Below are 24,242 nucleotides of genomic sequence, written 5' to 3' on the forward strand. Positions count from 1 at the left end.
GACAAAGAATAGTGTCGAAAAAGCTAGACATAGCGATCCTACATTCCGTCGTCGTCGTCGGCGGCGCCGGCGGCGTCCACAAATATTCACTCTGTGGTTAAAGTTTTGAAATTTTAATAACTTTCTTAAACTATCCTGGATTTGTACCACACTTGGACAGAAGCTTGTTTTTTGATCTTACGATAGTATTCAAAAGTAAATTTTGTTAAAAAAAAATCCTGTTTATCCGTAATTTACCTCTAAATGGACTTAGTTTTTCTGCCAGGAAACATTACATTTACTCTGTGGTTAAAGTTTTAAAATTTTAATAACTTTCTTAAACTATCCTGGATTTCTACCAAACTAGAACAGAAGCTTGTTTATGATCATAAGATAGTATCCAAAAGTAAATTTTGTAAAAAAAAAAAATCCATTTTTTCGGTATTTTACTTATAAATAGACTTAGTTTTTCTGCCAGGAAACATTTATTTACATTCACTCTGTGGTTAAAGTTTTTAAAATTTTAATAACTTTATTAAACTATGATCCTGGATTTGTACCAAACTTGGACAGAAGCTTGTTTATGATCAAAAGCTAGTATCTATTAAGGAAATTTTGTTTCTGTTTTTCCGTATTTTACTTATAAATGGACTTACTTTTTCTTCCAGTTAACATTACATACAGTCTGCAGTTAAAGTTTTTAAAACATTTTTTAGATTCATAAACTATCCTGTATTTTTACTAAACTTGGACAGAAGCTTCTTACAATCAAAAGATAGAATCGAGAGGAATATTCTATATTTTTTCCCTCACTTTTGTTGAGCCTGCGATTAACAGCAAAAATAGGCGAGACATTGGGTTTCGCGGAACCCTTACGAATTGTTGCCCTGTAGGAGTGAACAAAATATTGTATAAATGATCTTTTTTGCAATAATAATGCTTTTATTTTATGTCACACTGCAAATATACTCATACACAAAATATACAACCATTTATGTACACATGAACTGTACACGCGGAAAGCATAATTATACTATAACTAATGTCACAAAGTTAATACACACAGAAAGTATAAACTAAGTATTAAGTAATTTAAGTCACACATGAAATACACACGGAAAGTAAAAAATAAATAATGTCACACAGGAAATACACACGGAAAGTATAAAGTAATTTATGTCACAAAGGAATTACACACGGAAAGTATAAAAAATAATTTATGTCATAGAAAAAATACCCTGGGGGAAAGTATACAATATTTTATGTCACACAGGAAATACACACAGAAGGTATACAGTTATTTATGTCACACAGGAAAATACCCACGCGGAAAGTATACCATGTATTTTATGTCACACGGGAAATACCAACTTGGAAAGTATACAATATTTCATGTCACACAGTAAATACGGAAGGTATACGATAATTTATGTCAGATAGAAAATACACACGGAAAGTATTATACACTATATCACACAGGAAATACCCAGGGGAAAGTATACAATATTTTATGTCACACAGGAAATACCTACGCGGAAAGCATACAATAGTTTATGTCACACAGGAAATACACACAGAAGTTTACAGTTATTTATGTCACACAGGAAATACCCACGCGGAAAGTATACCATATATTTTATCTCGCACAGGAAATACCCACTTGGAAAGTATACAACATTTTATGTCACACAGTAAATACTTACGGAAGGTATACGATAATTTACGTCACATAGAAAATACACACGGAAAGTATACACTATATCACACAGGAATACACACTGAAAGTGTACAATAATTCATGTCACACAGAAAATACACACGCATTGTATACCATAATTTATTTCACAAAGGAAATACACACAGAATGTTTAGATTTATGTCACACAGAAATTACAAACCGATTGTTTACCATAATTTATTTCGCACAGGAAATACACACGGAAAGTATCAATAATTTATGCCACTCAGGAAATACATACGGAAAGTATACACTAATTTATGTCACATAGAAAATACACACGGCTGGTATACAATAATGTATTTTTGTTACATAGAAAAAACACACGGACAGTATACACTAATTTATGTCAAACAGGAAAAACCCAGGCGGAAAAGTATACAATATTTTAATTAAGTCACACAGGAAATACCCACGCGGAAAGTGTACGATATTTTATGTCACACAGGAAATACTTCCCTTATGGAACTGAATTGTTTGCTGCAAACTTGCAGCAGACTTGCTGCAAGCTTGTGGCAAACAAAACGTTTGCAGGAACACAGAAAATAGTGTTTGCAGAAGTTTGCCGCTAGCTGCAAACTTCCGGCAAACATTGCAGCTTTTTACTGCAAGCTTGCGGCAAGTTTGCAGAAACATCAATGTTTGCCGTAAGATTGCCAGAAAGTTAAGATAATAAATAGTGTTTGCTGCAAGATTGCAGAAAACTTTGACTATTCTATATGTTTGCCGCAAGATTGCAGAAAACTTTGACCATTCTATGTGTTTGCCAGAACATTGCAAGAATTACACAATATTGACTGGGCATGCCTAGTTGGCACTTCCTGGAAGCTAACAATTTGAAATTATGTCTAGGTCAGGGGCGTAGCTACCTTCTTAATGAAGTGGAATCACAAACTATAGGGCGAGGGGTCTGGGGACCGCCTAAGGCCCCCAGTAGGTCCAGGGCAAAGCCCTGGTAGGGGGGGCCAGGGGGCGAAGCCCCCCTGAAGCTCCGCATATATAGCGTTTCAAAACAATCACAACCGAAATAAAACTTGGACATTTTTCTTGTGTTTTTTTGGTCAACTATTTGTTTAACTTCGAGTCGAATGAAGACTTAACATTGTCGCTTGCGTTTTTTGTACGTGAAAGCTTTTGAAATCACGGAGATTTGTTCCATATGCTAGTATTTGTATTGAGCAAAGTAGATTAAAAAAAAAACAAACAATAAACATAAACACAATACTATATGTGGAGTTTCTGTTAGCAAAACATCATGGATACGAAATACTTGGTGGACACATTCTCATATATTTTGCTTAACATATGTATTTAGATGTTTAAAAATTTTGTGGGTAAACTCTACAAGAGAGAGATGGGAATTTCGAGTTTTACGTAGTTAGGAATATTCGAAGTTGAAATTAATGAACTTTTTCAGAGTAAATGGTTCTTTGATAACGATCTTTTTCATGATCTGCGTTTTTAATTAGCCAGCTAATTAACAAATGCATATGCATTCGACCAGTTGTATGGCAATATCTAGATGATAACAGTGAAGATACGTGTAATAAAAGTTTGGTGTATCTTTCGAACAAGAATCAGCAGTTTAGTGTCCTACTCGGACAGACAGTTCTTTTTAAAATTGAATGACCTAATAGTCCAGTAAAACGAGTTAGAATTAACAATTTATTTAAATGGTTTTACAATCAACCATTCGTATAGCCGGCCCATATAGGAACGACTTCGAATTATCGAATCTATATAAAAGATTTTTTTTGTAAAATAAATAAAAACGTAAAACATGTACTGGAAGATGTGTACCTTTTTTTTTTAATAATAACAGCAGTTCCAACTTCTCATCTACTAGTATACGGAAACTATTGATTAATTGAATGGTTATTAATGTCCGGTAGCAAATATTACATGCACACAGGACGAGATACGTTGACGTGATGTGAAAATGAACTATTCGTGTTGTCAAGACCTACATACTTAGTCAATATTGAACTAGTTCACAAGGTTACAGTCATTATTCCCGGATCAATACGAGTTGAAGAGTCTTCATTCTAGTAAGATGTGTGCTTTGGGGCGAAGCGGAAAATAATAATTTTCAAGTTTTTTTGTTAACCCTAGAGGGATTATGTTTTTTTTTACACTCAAAGCGAGTATACGGTATGGTTGTGGTACCAACAACTATGTAGCTGGTATTTTCTAAACAATGCCCGTAATATAAAAAGTTTCTCTAAGTTTACACCAGCTGTATGTATTTATCGTACACATACATGTCTTACAGGATGTTAACTCTGTCCCCCTCTCTCTCTGTCTCTCTCTTTTTTTTTTTTTTTTTTTTTTTTTTTTTGTGAAAACGACGTGGATGCACGTGCTGCCGTGCCTCCGGGTAGCTACGCCCCTGTAGGTCATGTTGATTGTGTTTGGAAAATGCATTTCACATATAAAAGATCAAGGAGGCATTTTAGTTCAATAATATAGGATATTCAATAGGTAATTTTGTAAGTACAAATAATTCATAGAACTGCATGTTTTAATAAAATAATTAATGTCACCATCATACATAATTAAGTAAGCAACTATATATATATATGTGTGTGTGTTTGAAAAATTTTAGCTCTTATAAGTTTTAATTTTGTAACTGATGTACTGTATCGTGTTTATTAAAATTAAGTTCAATTCTGTAATGCAATTATTACCTAGCTTTATACCCAATACACATTGGAGATTTATCCTTTTTCATTTCTTAATACAGGTATATGATGTCATTTGAGAATAAACCCTGACCCCTTTTTTAAAACTCAAATGCATGTATGTATTTCCTTAAATCTTTAAGTTTGCAAAAATTCTTTCAATGACTGTTTGTATACAGGCAGAAATTCTTTTAAAAATGTTGCTGTGTATTAAGAGATAAATTGAATGTGTCTACACACATGACATTGGTATATGTGTAGTTCCTGCAAGTTTGCCGCAAGTTTGCAACAAACAATTGCCGCAAGCTTGCGGCAAATCTAATTTGCATAATTATGTTTGCAGCAAGCTTGCCGCAACCTTCATTTGCATGGTAAAATGGTTGCGGTGCAAATGTTTGCCGCAGGGCTTATTTTTCGGTAAGGGTTACGGAATGTTTACAATAATTTATGTCACATATATATATATATAGAACATACACACGGAAAGTATACACTAATTTATGTCACACAGGAAATGCAGATGGAAAGTATACAATAATTTATGTCACACAGAAAATACACACGGATTGTATACAATAATTTATGTCACACAGAAAATACACACGGGTTGTATACAATTATAATTTATTTCACACAGGAAATACACACAGAAGCTATATAATAATTTATGTCACACAGAAAATAAACACGGATTGTATACCATAATTTATTTCACACAGGAAATACACACGAAAAGTATAAAGTAATTTATGTCACACAGGAAATACACATGGAAATTTTTGACACACAAAAAGCACACATGCACGGAAAGTATACAATAATTTATGTCACATAGAAAATTCACACAGAAAGTAGAAAGTAATTTATGTCATATAGGAAATACACACGGAAAGTATACACTAGTTTATCATGTTTATGGTACACAGGAAATACAAACGGCGTGTATGCCATAGTTTATTGCACACAGGAAATACACACGGAATGATTGTATACAATAATTTATGTCACACAGAAAATAAACACAGATTGTATACCATAATTTATTTCACACAGGAAATACACACGAAAAGTATAAAGTAAATTATGTCACATAGGAAATACACATGGAAATTTTTGACACACAGTAAGCACACAATGCACGGAAAGTATACAATAATTTATGTCACATAGAAAATTCACACAGAAAGTAGAAAGTAATGTATGTCATAGAGAAAATACACACGGAAAGTATACACTAGTTTGTCATGTTTATGTTACACAGGAAATACAAACGGAGTGTATGCCATAATTTATTTCACACAGGAAATACACACGGAAATTCTTAGTATGACCGCTAGAGGCAACCAGTGTCGTCCACAAGATATTTATGCTTATTCGGCCATTGGAAAGCTAAATGTTAATTGGATTAAATATGACTCAATAGTAATTACTGGATGGTGTAAAGGAAATGACCAATTCAACTGCATATTGTTTACTAGTGACCAACAGCATGCGTTTGTAAAAGCAACGCGCTGGCGGCAGTACTCACAAGGAAGTCCAAAAATGTATGCCTGTCAGTTTATATGTGATATAACAAACAAATCTATTACTCATATTAGTATCGTTAAAAATGGTGCTTCTGATAACTCGTGTTCACAAGTACTTAAAGTAACTTATCCAACAAGACAACAAGATAAGCTAGCTGTATGTTCTAAAATGGCGTACGGCACTGAAAAACCTATCAAACTTATTGAGTGGTTCGAATACAATCTTTTGATGGGAGTAGACAGGTTTATAACGCTGGTCCAACCATTAAATAGGGACGCTTTTAAAGTGTTGAAATATTACCAGAAGAAAGATGTTTTAGACATGGGTATATTTCCTGCTCCGTTACCAGGGGAAGCAACAGGTGAGTAACAAACTATTTTTGGTTAGGGTGCTACCATTTGATTTTTATGGGGGGGGGGGGGGGGGGGCTAGGATGAAATTTGAAAAAAATAGGCAGGACAGGAGTTTTGAGTAAACAAAAAAGGCAGAATGAGACACTTTGCAAAAAAAAAAAGGCAGGATGACAATTTATGTAAAAAAAAGTCAGTTTAACCTAATAAAAAAAAGGCAGGACCGAATAGAGTGAAAAATAAAAAGGCAGGACAGAGATAACAACTAAAAAAAATGCAGGACAAAATTTTTCATCCTTCTGCGTGCTGGCGGCGTCAACAATTTGTAAAATTTGTGATTATAAAGTTAGTTTAAGGGGAACCACTAGTGGTAAGTCCATGCTTTTTAAAAAATATATATCATTTGCATTATCTTGACATGTCTCATTTCCATGGAGATCATTAAAACCGCCCTTTAGGCATGGACTATTGACGTTGAAACTTTTGCATAGTCTTAAATGTTCAAGTTTATGAAAAGATCAGTTTAAGGGGAGCCACTTATGGTAAAATTCTGCATATAATATCTGAGTGATAGTTGTATTAGCATTGGCACATCTTATTTCAATGGTCTTTTGGCATATTAGATTTTTTTCATTTTAATTTCAATATTTGCTACTATCAAAATTTCATACAGGCGAGATATCTCTGTTTCAACAGTTTATTTAAAAGTTACAAAGTTTCTGTCTGTCATATGTCCATTGTCCTTGCCAGACCTCTTTTTCGTGGGTCAGTGACTGATAGAAAAAATTAGTATTTTTGCTAAGTGAAATACTCATCTATAGTGTGTAATAGGATATCTATATTTGGTGTATGGGTTCCTTGCAACGTCTACATGTCCATCAGGTAGGGTTGACCTGACCTAGACATCATTTCATGGATCAGTGATCAAGGTTAAAATTACGTGGTGAGGTCCGTATCTCAGATATTATAAGCAATAGGACCACTATATTTGATGTATGAAATGATTGTAAGGTGTACGTGGTTGTCTGGCAAGTTTCATGTGACCTTGATCTGATTTTCATTGTTGATTAGTCATTGACAAGTTTTCGTGGTTTTGACAGTTTATCAGTTACTATAAGCAATTGGTCAATTATATTTTGTGTATGAAACAATTGTAAGGTGTACATGTCCGACTGGCCGGTTTCTTTTGTCTTTGACCTCATTTTTATGGACATTGTTCATATTTTGTGGTTTTGTCTGTTTCTCAAATACTATAAGCAATTATAGGTTAATTATATTTGGTGTGTGGAATGATTGTAAGGTGTGCGTGGTTGTATGGTTGGTTTCATATGACATCGACTTCATTTTCATGATTCATTGGTCAATGACACGGTGCTTTGCTCTTGCGCCAAAAAAATCTTTCATTTGGTCCACAGTGAATTATATTTCATTTGCGCCAAAATAAAACATTTCAATTGCGCCAATAATACAGGTAAATACAGGTTAATAGTATAGAAAAAATAGTTTTATTCAAAAGAGACCTTTAATAATAACTTTAAAACACAGTTTTCTATTGCATGATAAAACATATTCATAACAAATCAGTTATCATAACCATAATAAAAGCACTATACACTGATATGTTCTTAAAAAGAGACTTTTCATAATAATGTTAGAACACAGTTCTGTTATAAATTAACGTGATCATAAAACCTAAAAGAAAGCACTATACACTGAAGTAAAACCAAAAGTTTGTTCTGACACAAGACTTGTAAGCAACGGTCCGGATGTATACTCATGTACATTTGATATCCTATATGTGTGGTCATAAAAAATTACAGCCTTATTTCCTCTATATAAGATGAGATGGTGTATGATTCCCAATGAGACAACTATCCACCAAAGTTCAAATGAAGGGGACGAAAGCAATTATAGGCAACCGTACGGCCTTCAAAATTGAGGAAAACCCATACCGTATAGTCAGCTTTAAACGTGAAAAATATGAAACAATTCAGTTGAGAGAACTATTAAACGGCCTGTTTGTCTCTCAGAACTGACACCTCAAACATGTGAACACTGTGTTATTTTATACCTACGTGACTCTCAGTTTTATATTAGAAATGAGTATGTACTCACTTAGTTACCCAGGGGAATACTTTAAAAAAAATCTTATTCACGATATAGCAATGAATATTTAAACTTTTCCGTTATATGTTACCTGTGAAATTGCGCAAATGTAGTTTTTATTTTTTGGCGCAAATGATATATAACCTTGTGGCGCAAATGAAAGATTGGATTTTGTAAAAATTGGCGCAAATGCAATGCGATAGGACCACTATATTTGGTGTATAGAATGATTGTAAGGTGTACATTTAATTCTGTCTGGCACGGTTCATCTGACCGTGACCTCACTTTTAAACTAACATTGATAACGTTAAATTTATGTGATACTTGTAGTAAAACATTCATATTACTGACTTTCAACATAAATTCAATCATAAGTAAAGAAGGCGAGTCATTTCAGCGTGTGTGCCCTTGTTATAGACTAGGGACAATTTAGAGCTTTGCTTATTATATAATTTAATTTATTAAAGCACAAATTACACCCATAAGAGTGCCAAAGGCATGACAATTACATGTAATAACAACAATATAATGATGACATTAAAATTTACATATAAAATAAAAATAAACCAAAACATTAAACACAACAAATGACCTCAAGTGCCCCCTGTCCTCAGTTCCATAGACTGTTTAATAAAGGAGCCTAAAGATTTCACTTGCTGACTAGTGGTTGGATTTAGTATATATTTCATTTTATTATCAGAAAAATCTTTGTATTGAATTTTTAAATCATTAAAAAAGACATGTCTTGTATCATCATTTATTTTACATATTTAAAAGAAATGGGATTCATCATCCAGAACTTTGCACTTATTACAAAGTCTTTGAGGGCGTGGAATATTTTTATATCTTCCAGTTTCAATAGCGAGGGAATGATCACTTATTCTAAATTTGCATATAAGTTTTCTTGTATCAAGATTAGGGTATGTCAAATAAAATTCTTGTTTATATTCAGCTTTTATATGCTTAAACAGAAGAAGTTTGCTATTTTGGTCGAGAGATGATATTTTATTGTCATATATAGTTTCTTTATATATTTGCTGAAATTCATTTTTATAGAATTTTTTACTGAAATTCTTACAGTGTCCGTTTTTGTTTTTAGTTACATCTTTGGGTTTGCTAATATTATTATCGGACCTATTAATATGATTTACATATGAGTACCATGAGTATATACCTTGATCATGAAGTGATTTAGAAAGAGAGTAACACTCTTTAAATAAATCAGATGAGTTTTCACTCAAAAGTCGGTCTTCATATAAAAGTGACTGTGTGGCAATGAAACAAAAAAGGGGAAATCTTCCTAATTCAGATCTAGAGGCAATATTACTAGCACATTTCTTAACTCCAAGTGTAAATTTGCAAAACTTATTGTGAATTTTTTCAGGAGGACTCCTTTCTATAATTGAGTTTATCCAAAGGAGAATTATTTTTTCTGACTCTAGCAATTGCATTATAGTATGGTTTGTACACATCCATATACAAAATTTCACAATTATATGTAAGAATAGGACGAACCAAAGAATCAAATAAATGTACAGATAAATTTGCAGGTAATTCGTTCAGACCGCTTGTATAGCTTTTGATAGAGTACATAACTTTTAGGGCCTTTTTTGAAAGTGCTTCAGCATGCAGATGACAATAAGTTTCCATTTTGTGAGAGCAAGTTCCCTAAGAACCTAAATTCATTTACTGATTCTAAAACAGTGTGCTTGTAATTAAATTTTGTATTTTGCGTCTTTTTATGACGATGACCAATAACCATAGTTTTAGTCTTTTACAATTAACAGTGAGTTGCCATTTACCACAGTAAGAAGAAAATTTATCTAAGCTTTCGTGAAGACCTTCTTTTGATTCTGACATTATTAATAAATCATCTGCAAACATTAAACTTCCAATAACAGAATTTTCGAGAGTTAGCGGTTGACACTCATTTCCTGAGAATAAATTTGGAACATCATTTATATATATGTTAAAAAGGGTAGGGCTTAAAGAATCTCCTTGCCTAACTCCTCGGTTTATATCAAAGTAGTCAGTGAAACAATTGTTAATTTTCAGTGCTGACATTGTCTTAGAATACATACATTTAATCATATTAATCATCTTATTGCCAACTCCTGAAGACAAAAGTTTAAAAAATAAAGCTTTACGCTACACAGAATCAAAAGCTTTGCGCAAGTCAATGAAGCATGCATAAATTTTTCTCTTACCAAGATGTATGTATTTATTTATTAAAGTTTTTAGTACAAACAAACTGTCAGTTGTCCTCATTTTAGGTCGAAAACCAAATTGAAATTTACTGAATTTGTCTTCCATATAAATCATTACCCTTTATTTAAAACCGCACTAAATATTTTTGCTACACCATTTAAGAGTGAAATACCCCTATATAAATATTTGGGTCAAGTGGGTCACCACCCTTAAATAAAGGGACTATATATGAGTTAAGCCAAGTTTCTGGATAAAAACGTGATGAAAATATTAAATTAAAAAGTATTGTTACAGACTTAACAATAACAGGATATAGAAACTTCTCTATAATTGAATGTATGATGCTTTCTATATGATTTTTGGTTATTTTTGTCTTTGTGTTGCTGTTTTATGAACATGTGTATAAACATCTCCCTTTATTCGTATTTAGAACCTGGTTCTAGGAAAACACGATTTATTTATTAGTCGTTATAGGCTTTGAACTAGCTTTCTGTAACTGCGAGTACTTTTAAATTGGTACGTTGTGTCTTTTTTTATTTATGTTAGTTTTATTGTCGAGCCTGCGACTTTTGTCGCAGAAAGCTCGACATAGGGATAGTGATCCGGCGGCGGCGGCGGCGGCGGCGGCGGCGGCGGCGTTAGTTAACTTCTTAAAAGCTTTATATTGTCCAAGGTGGAAGACCTGGATGCTTCATACTTTGTATATAGATGCCTTATGTTATGAAGTTTCCGTCTGTCATATATCCATTGTCCTTGACCTCATTTTCATGGTTCAGTGACTACTTGAAAAAAAAGTTCAGATTTTTTGAATTTTTATTTCTTTCTTATTATGCTAATCTTATACCAATAGGTTAAATAGAATCTATTTACTTCTATCTACACGAAATGAAATGAAAAAAGAAAGGATCGATACGGTGAATTAATTATATCTATTAAATTATCTTGCTTAAAAGCATTTGAGATTTTCCATTGTGTAAATATTTCAGCTAACACTTTGGATTGCAAGATAAAGGACAGAAAGGAGTGTTTTAAAAATTACAGCTACGACGAAATGAAAGGTAGGACACCTTAGTATATAGGTAATTTATATCAAAGATTAGTGCCTGTGGATCCAATACAGTTTTGTTGACGCCTCCATGATTTAGTTTTACCATTATAGAATATATGTGTCATCTGGGAGATTTCCAAATAGTGCATTTTTTTTCATCTAAGATCAAATTTATAATTATGGAATAAAAACAACAGAATATTTTATAATTGTACACCATTTGGTTGATTTTAGTACACACCAATTGGTCTTCTAACTGAGAGAAAAGTTGTCGCAAAAGTTATGAGGAGTAAAAATTACATGTGGAGAAAAGAATTAAATATATCAAATTATAACTAAAAATTGAGATGAGAACGTAATGTGATTTTAGTATTTGTAGTCCATTTTGAGTTTACTCTTTTTCTACAAAGTTCGATTTATTGTTATTTTTAGATATCCCTTGGAAAGTTTTCCGGCGGCCTTCACCCCAGGGGGAACACGACCAACAGGTTGCTTTATACCACTGCTTAGAGACATTCCAAGGTTATGATTTCGTGGCTAATGTTGATTTTGATGAATTCATTGTACATTCACAGTTTAAACAGTTCAAAGATTACTTGAAGGTTGTATATTTAAACTGCTTTATATTGAAAAATATACAAATTAGACAAATAAACGTTCTTCTGCTTCTTTTAGAATCAATTATCAGCCAGTGTCTTTAATATACATACTTTTTACATTTTTGTCACGCCCTGGACGAACGTTACAGAAGAGGAACATATATATATATATATGTTACAGTGAATTTGTAAAATCAGGGATTTTGTAAAATCCCTGGAATACTTAGTGATTTTGTAAAATAAATCACTAACAGTTTCAGTGATTTTGTAATTGCCCACTTAGTATTAATATAAAAGGCTAAATTAACCTCAAACTTGTTGAGTGTAACTGCTGTAGACTTTTTTTTAAAGAATTCTTTAATCAAAAACAACTATTTTTTTTACAAATTCACTGAATTTAATCAGGGAATCTGTAAAAAAGATCTTAATTATTTCAGTGATTTTGTAAAATCCCTAGTCAAAATCAGGGATTTTATAAAATCACTAATCAGTTCAGTGATTATACAAAATCCCTGATTTTACAAATTCACTGTAACATATATATAGCGATCCAATATTCCGTCACCTGCATCGGCGTCGTCGGATTCGTCAACATTTAGATTCAACGTGTGGATAAAGTTTTTATCTCACCTCGACGAAAGTCGCAGAATCCGAGAAATAGTGATTAATTAGAGGGTGGTGACGACGGTGTTAGCTACTTGTATATATACAATATATTATGTACATGTATATTGTCGGAAAATATAAAATTTATTTGTACGAGTTTTAGAAACAGGACGAAAAGCGAGGCTCGACGAGTACAAAGAACATTTTATATTTCCGACAATGTTCATATATTATTTTTATCCTGTAATTTACACCCGGCAAAAGAAAGATTTAGTTATTTAAATCCAAAAAGTTGTCTCTGATTTTTCAAAGAAATCCCTTTATAGTATAAACGAGGATCGCGAAGAGGACCCAAAAATGGACTGCTACGCAAAAAGAAATATTCACATTACTGCTTCTCAACATTGAAGATGTGTAACAGGAGATTTTATTTGTACAATAGTTGACTGATTGCAGGATAAAAAGCTATATATTTCAGAGATTAGAAGACTTGAATACTTCATATCTTGTATACAGATTTATTTATGACATTTCCGTCTGTCACATATTATATACAATAAGGAGACGTGTTATGATAGCCTATGAGAAAACTAGTACACACTTTGTAAATTTTATGACCAGTTGAACATTCTGGTATCTTAAAGTCCTATGACGGCGGAACATATCGTATAATTGTGAGTTGGAGTCCAGACACGTCGTATCAACCAACCTATCTGTGATGGTGACAGTAAAACTTATATAGTGTAGATTTTAGTCGTTGTTTCTCTGCCCCTGCTTTATGAGTTTTTGTGTCAAAAGCACACCCTGTGGATAAAGTCCATATAGTGTAAACTTGTACGCTCGTAACGTTTCAAATTAGGTGTGAACGACATACAATGAGAAATGGGAAATTGACAATAGAACATGCAGAATTAGTGCTAGTTTTGATATCGTCCTTCTTTTGCACTGTGTTTACTTATGAAAGTAATTCCTAAGTGTCTGAGTGAAATTAAAGAATTTGGCAAGATTTTTGCCCCATTTTTAAAAAAAAAACCTAAGTCGGCCAGTATGGATGCACAATTATAACCCGTTGGAATGTCGACTGTTTATGAGGACTTGTATTTAATATATTAAAAAAAACCAAATAGAACCGAAAATGAAACTATCAAATGTATAACTTGTATGACTATATTTCAGAACGATTTAATGCCAAGATATCCGACTGCTGCTGGGTTTACTTTGAATCATTCATACTTCATTGAAGACTGGGGAGTGTCTGGAGATGGATTTCTACAGATATCTCGCTTTGTAACGAGATTAGATCCTCGATTATTAAATTATAAAAATATTGTTATTCCCAGCAGACTAGCTGATATACATACCCACAACCTGAAAGAAAAACCGGGATACACAAGGTACGTTTATTCTCGGGATACACAAGGTACGTTTATTCTCGGTATACACAAGGTACGTTTATTCTCGGGGTACACAAGGTATAGGTTTATTCTCGGGATACACAAGGTAGGTTTATTCTGGGGATACACAAGGTAGGTTTATTCTGGGGATACACAAGGTAGATTTATTCTCGGGGTACACATGGTAGGTTTATTCTCAGGTTACACATGGTAGTTGTATTCAGGGGATACAAATGGTAGGTTTATTCTCGAAATTCACAAGGTAGGTTTATACTGGGGATACACATGGTACATGTAGGTTTATTCTGGGGATAAACATGGTAGTTTATTCTCTGGGATAGACATGGTAGGATTATTCTGGAGATACAAATGGTAGGTTTATTCTGGGGATACACATAGTAGTTTTCAACTGGGGATACACATGGTAGGATTGTTCTGGAGATACAAATGGTAGGTTAATTCTCAGGATACACTTGGTAGGTGTATACTGGGGATATACATTGTAGGTTTATTCTGGAGATACACATGGTAGGATTATTCTGTAGATACAAATGGTAGGTTTATACTGAGGATACATATGGTAGGTTTATTCTCAGAATTCACATAGTAGGTTTATTCTGGGGATACTCATGGTAGGTTTATTCTGGGGATACACTCGGTAGGTTTATTCTGGGGATACATATGGTAGGTTTATTCTGGGGATATACATGGTAGGTTTTTTCCCGGGATACTCATGGTAGGTTTATTCTCGGGATACACATGGTATGTTTATTCTCTGGATACACATGGTAGGTTTATTCTCGGGATACATACGGTAGGTTTATTCTGGGGATAAACATGGTAGATCTATTCTGGGGATACACATGGTAGGTTAATTCTCTGGATATAAAATGATAGGTTTATTCTGGGGATACATATGGTAGGTTAATTCTCGGGATACACATGGTAGGTTTTTACTGGGGATACACAAAGTAGGTTTATTCTGGGGATACACATGGAAGAATTACTTCCGGGATATACTAGACAGATGTTTTTCAAGATACAAAAGGTAGGTGTATTCAATAAGTCTGATGCTTTCCTCGCAATTATATTTACTAATCTTAGTTAACCACTATACCATTTTTGCTCATCTGGCCAATTGAGCTATACTCATCACTTCCGTCCCTCGTCGTCCGTTAAATTATGGGGATACATATGGTAGGTTTATTCTGGGGATAAACATGGTAGATTTATTCTAGGGATACACATGGTAGTTTTATTCTCTGGATACACATGGTAGGTTAATTCTCGGGATACATATGGTAGGTTTATTCTGGGGATACACATGGTAGGTTTATTCTGGGGATACAGATTGTAGGTTTTTACTGGGGATACACATGGTAGGTTTATTCTGAGACACACTATGTAGAATTATTCTCGGGTTTCACATGGTAGATTTTTACTAGGGATACACATGATAGGTTTATTCTGGGGATACACATGGTAGGTTAATTCTGGGGATACACATGATAGGTTTATTCTGGGGATACACATGGTAGGTTTATCTAGGGATAAACATGGTAAGTTTATTCTGGGTATACGCATGGTAGGTTTATTCTGGGGGATACAGTAGGTTTAATCTGGGGATACACATGGTAGGTTTATTCTCGGGATACACATGGTAGGTGTATTCTCGGGATGGGATATACATGGTAGGTGTATTCTGGGGATACACATGGTAGGTTTATTCTGGGGATACATATGGTAGGTTTATTTTGGGGATACACATGGTAGGTTTATTCTCGGGATACACATGGTATGTTAATTCTCTGGATACACAAGGTAGGTTTATTCTCGGGATACACATGGTAGGTTTATTCTGGGGATACACATGGTAGGTTTATTCTGGGGATACACATGGTAGGTTAGTTCTCGGGATACACATAGTAGGTTAATTCTCGGGATACACAAAGTAGGTTTTTACTGGGCATACAAGAAGTAGGTTTATTGTGGGGATACACAAGGTAGGTTTATTGTGGGAATACACATGGTAGGATTACTTCCAGGATATACTAGAAAGATGTTTTTCAAGATACAAAAGGTAGGTGTATTCAATAAGGCTGATGCGTTCCTTGCAGTTATATTTACTAATCTAACCACCTTAGGTCTATTCTGGGGATACACATGGTGGGATTATTCTGGAGATACAAATGGTAGGTTTATTCTGGGGATACACATGGTAAGTTTATTATGGGGATACATATGGTAGTTTTATTCTCGGTATACACATGGTATGTTAATTCTCTGGATACATGTGGTAGGTTTATTCTGGGGATACATATGGTAGGTTTATTCTGGGGATACACGTGGTAGGTTAATTCTATGGATACACAAATTGGGTTTATTCTGGGGATACATATGGTAGGTTTATTCTGGGGATACACATGGTAGGTTTATTCTGGGGATATACATGGTAAGTTTATTCTGGGGATACACATGGTAGGTTAATTCTCGGGATACACATGGTAGGTTAATTCTCGGGATACACAAAATAGGTGTTTACTGGGGATACACAAAGTAGTTTTATTCTGGGGATACACAAGGTAGGTTTATTCTGGGGATACACAAAGTAGGTTTAATCTCGGGATACACATGGTAGGATTACTTCCGGGATATACCAGAAGGATATTTTTCAAGATACAAAAGGTATGTGTATTTAATAAGTCTGATGCTTTCCTTGCAATAATATTTACTAATCTAACCACCATACCATTTTTGCTCATCTGACCAATTGAGTTATACTCCTCACTTCCGTCCCTCGTCGTCCATTAAATTTTACCAATATCTTCTTCGCTGGAACTGCTGGGCCAAATTTAACCAAACTTGGCCACCATAATCATTATGGTATTGAGTTTTAAAAGTACGTCCGATGATTCCGCTTGCCAACCAACATAGATACATTAGAACATAGGGGCGAAATGCAAGTTTTGTCTATTATCTTGAAAACCACAATAGATAGAGAAAATCTAACAGAAAGAAAATGTTTAGAATGTTGAGATCGAGCTCACTACTTATCATTTACATCAAAACTGTCGGACGACTTATAGGTGTAATTGCCCTTAAATGACAACTTTTTGCATTTTTTGCCTACAATCTTGAAAACTTTTATTGATAGACAGAAACCTTAATAGCAAAAAAATGATCATCAAGACAAGATCTACAAATAGGTCAACATGTTGGAAATCATCAATATTTTTTTAATAGGCGATATTTCTCTTTTATGAAGATTTTTACTAATTTTTGCGTTATTTTCTAAAACTATAAGAGATAGATTGGAATTTCAAAAAGCCAAAATGATCTTTAAGACAAGATCTACATATTAAATATGTCAAACAAAGCCGAAATTGTCAATTGACTTCCCCTTTAATGACGATTTTAACGCTCTTTCCGCTGTTAATTAGTAAAAAAACACTAGAAGATAGAAATAAACTGCAGCAGTTAACATGATCAACTAATCAAAATCGTCAGTCCACTTCTAATTGAAGTAACTACCCTTGAATGATGATGTTTTACAATTTTTGTGCTTTTGGCAAAACTATAGTAGATAGAGTGAAACTAAATGTTCCGCAATCCAAGATTAAAAAAAAAGATTTTAGTCATGCATTATATTCTAGTTTTCACTATTGGCGAATGTCCTTTCTTGAAGACGTACATAAATTATATATCCAAGTAGGCCCCTTAGAGCCTCTAGTTACTAAGAAAAAACAGGCATACAAAAACATCAAGCCTGTCCCAAGTTAGGAGCCTGTAATTCAGTGGTTGCCGTTTGTTGCTGTCTACATACTAGTTTTTAGTTAATTGTTATATACATAAATGAGACTGTTGGTTTTCCCTATTTAATTGTTTTAGTTTTTATCATGTCGGGTTTTCCTATAGCTTTCTAAACAGTATGTGTTTTGCTCATCGTTGAAGGTCTTAAGGTGACCTATATTACTGATCCTTTCATCCGAGTCGTTTGGTCTCCGGTTGATATTTGCCTCATTAGCAATCATAACATTTATTTATTTTTTATTTATGTAGAGCGTACAGAAGAGAGGCGAATGATACAAAAGTGACATTTAAACTAAAAGTCGAAATAAACTGACAACGCCATTGCAAAAAAGAGAAAAAGACCAAAAGACAAACAACAGTATACAAAACACAAAATAGAAAACTAAAGACTGAGCGCCACGAACCCCACATAAAACCGGGGGTGATCTTAGGTGATCCGGAAGGGTAAGCAGTTCTACTCCACAGTACAAACCCGGTATTAAGTCTCATTCGGCAGGTCACAATCGGGGGAAAAACAGGTCGGGATTGTGGTAGCGACGAATGGAACATATCCGTCGTCATCTGTGAAGCATATATTCCATAACGATCAACCAACTCGTGATTGCATCCGTAATATTTTTAAAGGGATGGTTTCAACTTCACCACTTGGAACTCTTGGTTTATAAATAAATCTTAATATCACAAAAGTTAATCTAGGAACCAACTGTGATTTGAACTTGAAACAAACAAAAATTTCCCAAAAAGAATTTTACAATTTAATTCAAAAATAGTATAAATTGTAATACTTAATGCGAGCTTCTCTGTGATTTTAGGTGTTTTATTTCGTCATAGGTCGTCACTTAAATACAACTCTCCCAACATTTCGCCAAGTTCGTTAACTCATTCGAAGTCAAAACAATGTGTGAATAATACCATCAACATCAAATTCTATAAAGAACAAACCACGATGTCATTGCTAATCACAACCACAGAAGAAACCTGTTTTGGCACGGACATGACCATATGGTGGACTAATTGAGATTATTTTTTACTTTTTGTAAATTTGCTTCATGCTGTATTTATGAGCTTTCATGTTTATACTTTCAGAGTCTATCTCAAAAGTCACGATATGGTTGTTCATCATTATAGAACTTGTCCTACTGTTGCATATTGGAAGGACTGTCTGAATTTTCCAAAATATAAAGATTTAAAAATGAATCACGTTAGACCGGAAATGGAGGCGCGGGTACTTCGAGTTTTAAAGGAACTTGGGCTTCATGAGCGAAAATACATAATGTGATATTAAGTGCTATACAACACTCGTGGTGATGTGCGACTGAAGTAGTCAGAGATTTCTATTAACAACACATAATGGAATGAATTAAGGACGTTTATTTATATCCTTCCTGGTTTGTTCACACACGAACTAATTAGGTCTGAAACGACATTGAAAAGAGAACAACGTTAAATAACAAACAACCTAAGACAAGATGTCCGTGTTCACAGATATGGGCAGAGCTAAACATCAACATCAATATAATTGACGATCTCAAGCAATAAATATTTTACAAATGTATACATGAAACTTTCATAAAGAAAAAAAGTGGTAGGTTTATGACATGAAGGCACCGGGCGATATCTTTTTGCGCCAAAAATGAAGTCATTTGAGCAACAACTTATTTGCACCAATGCTACTTCTGCGCCACTTCATTTTAAAAAATTAAGATATCATTTGCGCCAATAAAATAATCATCTAATTCCGTCAATTCTATGAATTTATTTTGACTTATATATATCAACTAAATGATTGACTTCATTCCTCCTTTATCACAGCTTTAATGTATGTCGAATGTATGTGAAGCATAAAATTGTTTGTTGTAATGAGAGTAGAATGATTCAGGTCTGTTATTTGGTCTTTTCAGCCAATACTGAAGGAGGAAACAACGCATTATCCTCTATGTATGCTGATAACACGTACTCAGTGAAGTCTTCTACGTACCTTTGTATCACTTGGCATATCAGGAATTAAATCATCAACAAAGCTATCATCCACATATTCTGGTTTTAGGAACGCTAATCCGAAAAAATGGTATAACCATTTACTTATGTTAGTTCTATTTTTGTTATATTCTTTCCCAAGACATAAATTCTGTATTTTCCTCCACCAAGCCACATATCAGACATCTTTACAATTTGAAAAACTATTCTATTACTGAACATTTTGATTATTGGTGAGTTTTCTTAATTTTGATGAGTGTTCAGTTTAATCTAAAGTGGATATGTTACATGTATGATATAGGTAAAACAAAAAATACAGGTAAATGTGGCGCAATTTGATTCCATTTATTGGCGCAATTAATATCATCAGAAAAATAGAGAGTGGCGCAATTAATACCTTTTCAAAACTGTAATTGGCGCAAATTGATTCTGCCTAAGGCACCCCTCCCCCTTTCCCAAATATATAGAAAAATATATATGCACAACATTGATTGAATTAAAGCTGACTTGTCTGGACAAGACTATAGGCGAGGACATTCATGTTGTACCGACATCTTCATAAAACCACCAAGTTTGCATTTTCGTGACATTGTCCTGTGTTTCTTTTTATTATTAAAACAATACTATTTTGAGATTATTGTGGACAATTTAAGGTTTATTGTATTGCGCACAATAATCATTTTAAATCTATTTATTTCAAGGGGCTTGATTTTCGTCTCGCCTGCGACGAAAGTCGCGGAAAGCGAGACATATGGATTGCTGTTCCGTTTACGGCTGCGGCTACGACGACGGATGCGACGGTGGCGTCAACAATTATTAAGTTTTCTGCTTAAATTAGTTTGATAGGAACTACTTGTAATAGATCATTGATATTTAATACGAAGTTGCATTACTATCAGTTCATATCAGTTTGGCGACTATTTCGAGGACCTGCCCCCTAGGTCATGGTCCAGCAACTTTGAATTAACTAGCAATTTTCAATGTTTAGTTTTCTGCTTAAGTTAGTTTGATAGGAACTACTTGTGATAGATCAACAATATTTTGTATGAAGTCGCATTACTATCAGTACAAATAAGTTTGATGACTATTTTGAGGCCCTGCCCTCTAGGTCATGGTCCAGTGGCTTTGAATTAATTAGCAATTTTCAATGTAAAGTTTTCTGTTCAAGTCAGTTTGATAAGAACTACTTGTGACAGATCAATGATATTTTGTATAAAGTTGCATTACTATCAGTACATCTCAGTTTGTCGACCATTTCTAGGCCCTGCCCACAAGATCATGGTCCAGCCACTTTAAATTAATAAGCAATGTTGCTGTCCATCAGATTGTCTTTTCCTGAATTTTTATGCGGACAGGCGAGACATATCTCTGTGTCAACAGTTTATTTATTTATGAATAAGGATATAGGTTCTCAAGGATGTACTTAATGAAATTGAAAAAAAAAATAGAATTTAAAATTGATACTATAAGTCAGAAGAACATTAGATAAGGGACAAAATAAGCTAAAAAAAATATTGATAGGTTATGGAGCTCCTTTTCGAGATATTTAATTTTTTAAAATTGGCGGAAAAAAGCTGACTCTGACTTTTACCTTATATTTGCATTGATATTATTTGGGTCTCGAATCGAAAGAAATGAAATCTAGAATCTGCTTAAATTTTGATAAATGAACTTTTATGAGCTGTTGAAGTCTTATAAGAAAAGAAAAATGGGTGTTATGGGGCAAAATATTTTACCCTGTATCGTAGGAAAAAAACAAGGAGTCCGAAATCTGACAAAAAGTCATAAACCTGACCTAAGTACACCCTTCAATCAGTCATGACGTAAGGGAAAAGTTGGCAGATTATCTGTAAACTGAAGGAGGGGTATGATTGGTATTTGGGTGTGTTGGAAATGTGACAATTCAAATGTGAAGAGGAACACTAGTCTATGTACTGTTTGAATTTAAAAATCAATACATATTATGAATTAATAAAAATACAATATCTTAGCTGTTCAAAAGAATACGTTTGTTAGAAATCAGTTCCATTCTTTGGAAATAATAGAAGACTCTATTGTCTTATTCTCATATACCCCCTCCCTTTCCCTACTTATAACAAACATTATTTTGAAAGTAAAGAAGAATTTGACCGTTTTTCCTTTTGAATTTTATTAGTTGTACTTCAATTTAAGTTGAAACTCTTTTTGCATATTAATTAACATTTGTTGAGTTAATTATGTCTCCCAAACGAAGACTTATTGTTTTTGCTCAGTTCTTATTCTTCTTCTTCTTCTTCTTCTTCTTCTTCTTCTTCTTCTTCTTCTTCTTCCGCCGCTTTTAAATATGAACTTGTCCGCACCCGTTCTCCAAAACCGCTTGTCAGATTAACTTAGGGTTTCACAATATGTTAGACTAACATGTCTAGTGGTGCAATCAGGGTTTTGTTTGTGCAATGGGGTTTATAAAAGGGTACTTTGAGGGGCAAAAAGAAAAGAGGGTTTTACTATAGAACCCTATGGGATTTTATTTTTTAAAATTTTCAAATGCTTATAAATTGAAAACCGTTTGTGATAGACACAATCTTTTTAATTGAAAATGTTCTAAATGATAAAGCCCATTAAATGAATTACAGGGTTAGTCCCAAGGGGTCACCCACCCCCTGCCATTTAAGAAAGTTCTAAAACCTTGTAAGTGGTCAAGATCCCCACCCCTAAACCATATATATTTTGGTTTGTCATGCTAAGATGGTTTGAATGATATACAGGGTTAGTCCCCAGGGGTCATCCCGACCCCCTGCCATTTGAGAAAGTTCTAATATCTTGTAAATGGTCGAGATCCCCACCCCTAAACCATATATATTCTGGTTTGTCATGATAAATCACATCAAATGTAATACAGGGTTAGTCCCCAGGGGGTCACCCCCACCCCATGCCATTTAAGAAAGTTCTAATATCTTGTAAGTGGTCAAGATCCCCACCCCTAAACCATATATATTCTGGTTTGTCATGCTAAGATGGTTTGAATGATATACAGGGTTAGTCCCCAGGGGTCATCCCGACCCCCTGCCATTTGAGAAAGTTCTAATATCTTGTAAATGGTCGAGATCCCCACCCCTAAACCATATATATTCTGGTTTGTCATGATAAAGCACATCAAATGAAATACAGGGTAAGTCCAAAGGGGTCACCCCCACCCCCTGCCATTTAAGAAAGTTCTAAAACCTTGTAAGTGGTCAAGATCCCCACCCCTAAACCATATATATTTTGGTTTGTCATGCTAAGATGGTTTGAATGATATACAGGGTTAGTCCCCAGGGGTCATCCCGACCCCCTGCCATTTGAGAAAGTTCTAATATCTTGTAAATGGTCGAGATCCCCACCCCTAAACCATATATATTCTGGTTTGTCATGATAAATCACATCAAATGTAATACAGGGTTAGTCCCCAGGGGTCACCCCCACCCCATGCCATTTAAGAAAGTTCTAATATCTTGTAAGTGGTCAAGATCCCCACCCCTAAACCATATATATTCTGGTTTGTCATGCTAAGATGGTTTGAATGATATACAGGGTTAGTCCCCAGGGGTCATCCCGACCCCCTGCCATTTGAGAAAGTTCTAATATCTTGTAAATGGTTGAAATCCCCACCCCTAAACCATATATATTCCTATTTGTCATGTCTCGAACATTTGAATGACGTTTACGGTCAGTCCCCAGGGGTTCCCCCCACCCCCAATGTTCTTATATCTTGTAAATGGTTGAGATCCCCACCCCTAAACCATATATATATACCTGTTCGTCATGTAACGAATATTTGAATGACGTATAGGGTCAGTCCCCAGGGGTTCCCCCCACCCCCAATGTTCTAGTATCTTGTAAATGGTTGAGATCCCCACCCTAAACCATATATATTCTGGTTTGTCATGCCAAGATGATTTGAATGATATACAAGGTTAGTCCCCAGGCATCACTAATGCATATAACTTTACTGGACCAAACCAATTTTCACTGGATGTTGCCCAATGTCAGGCGACCCTGGGATGATTACGAATTATGGGAGCTTCGTTTGGGAGACTTCGTAACAGCATCCTGTTACAATCATTTCTTGTTATGTTTGTTTTTTGGTTTTTTGTCTTACAGTATTTTTGTAACTCTTAAAATGATTCACGTGTTAATACAGTTCCGCATATGAACACTTGAAAAGTAAAATGCTATAAGGGACTTTCTTCATACTAGTATT

The 24,242-nt window shown here is 34.3% G+C and overlaps 2 protein-coding genes across 2 annotated transcripts in view; one reads left to right on the forward strand and one right to left on the reverse strand.

Annotated features, from left to right (window-relative positions):
* LOC127709172 (uncharacterized) overlaps nt 1-20,655 on the forward strand; it is a 31,923-nt gene extending 11,268 nt beyond the window's left edge. The window contains exons 3-7 of the mRNA XM_052214525.1: nt 5,701-6,286; nt 11,576-11,647; nt 12,070-12,239; nt 14,019-14,236; nt 19,133-20,655. Coding sequence (XP_052070485.1) covers nt 5,701-6,286; nt 11,576-11,647; nt 12,070-12,239; nt 14,019-14,236; nt 19,133-19,325 — 1,239 coding nt within the window. The 3' untranslated portion in view covers nt 19,326-20,655. The remainder of the gene's footprint in view (nt 1-5,700; nt 6,287-11,575; nt 11,648-12,069; nt 12,240-14,018; nt 14,237-19,132) is intronic.
* LOC127709174 (uncharacterized) overlaps nt 1-24,242 on the reverse strand; it is a 243,365-nt gene that overhangs the window by 169,977 nt on the left and 49,146 nt on the right. The gene's annotated exons all lie outside the window — the stretch shown is intronic.

This window comes from Mytilus californianus, unplaced genomic scaffold (genome assembly GCF_021869535.1).
Source record: "Mytilus californianus isolate M0D057914Y unplaced genomic scaffold, xbMytCali1.0.p SCAF_7, whole genome shotgun sequence".
In the NCBI taxonomy this organism is placed as follows: Eukaryota; Metazoa; Mollusca; class Bivalvia; order Mytilida; family Mytilidae; genus Mytilus; species Mytilus californianus.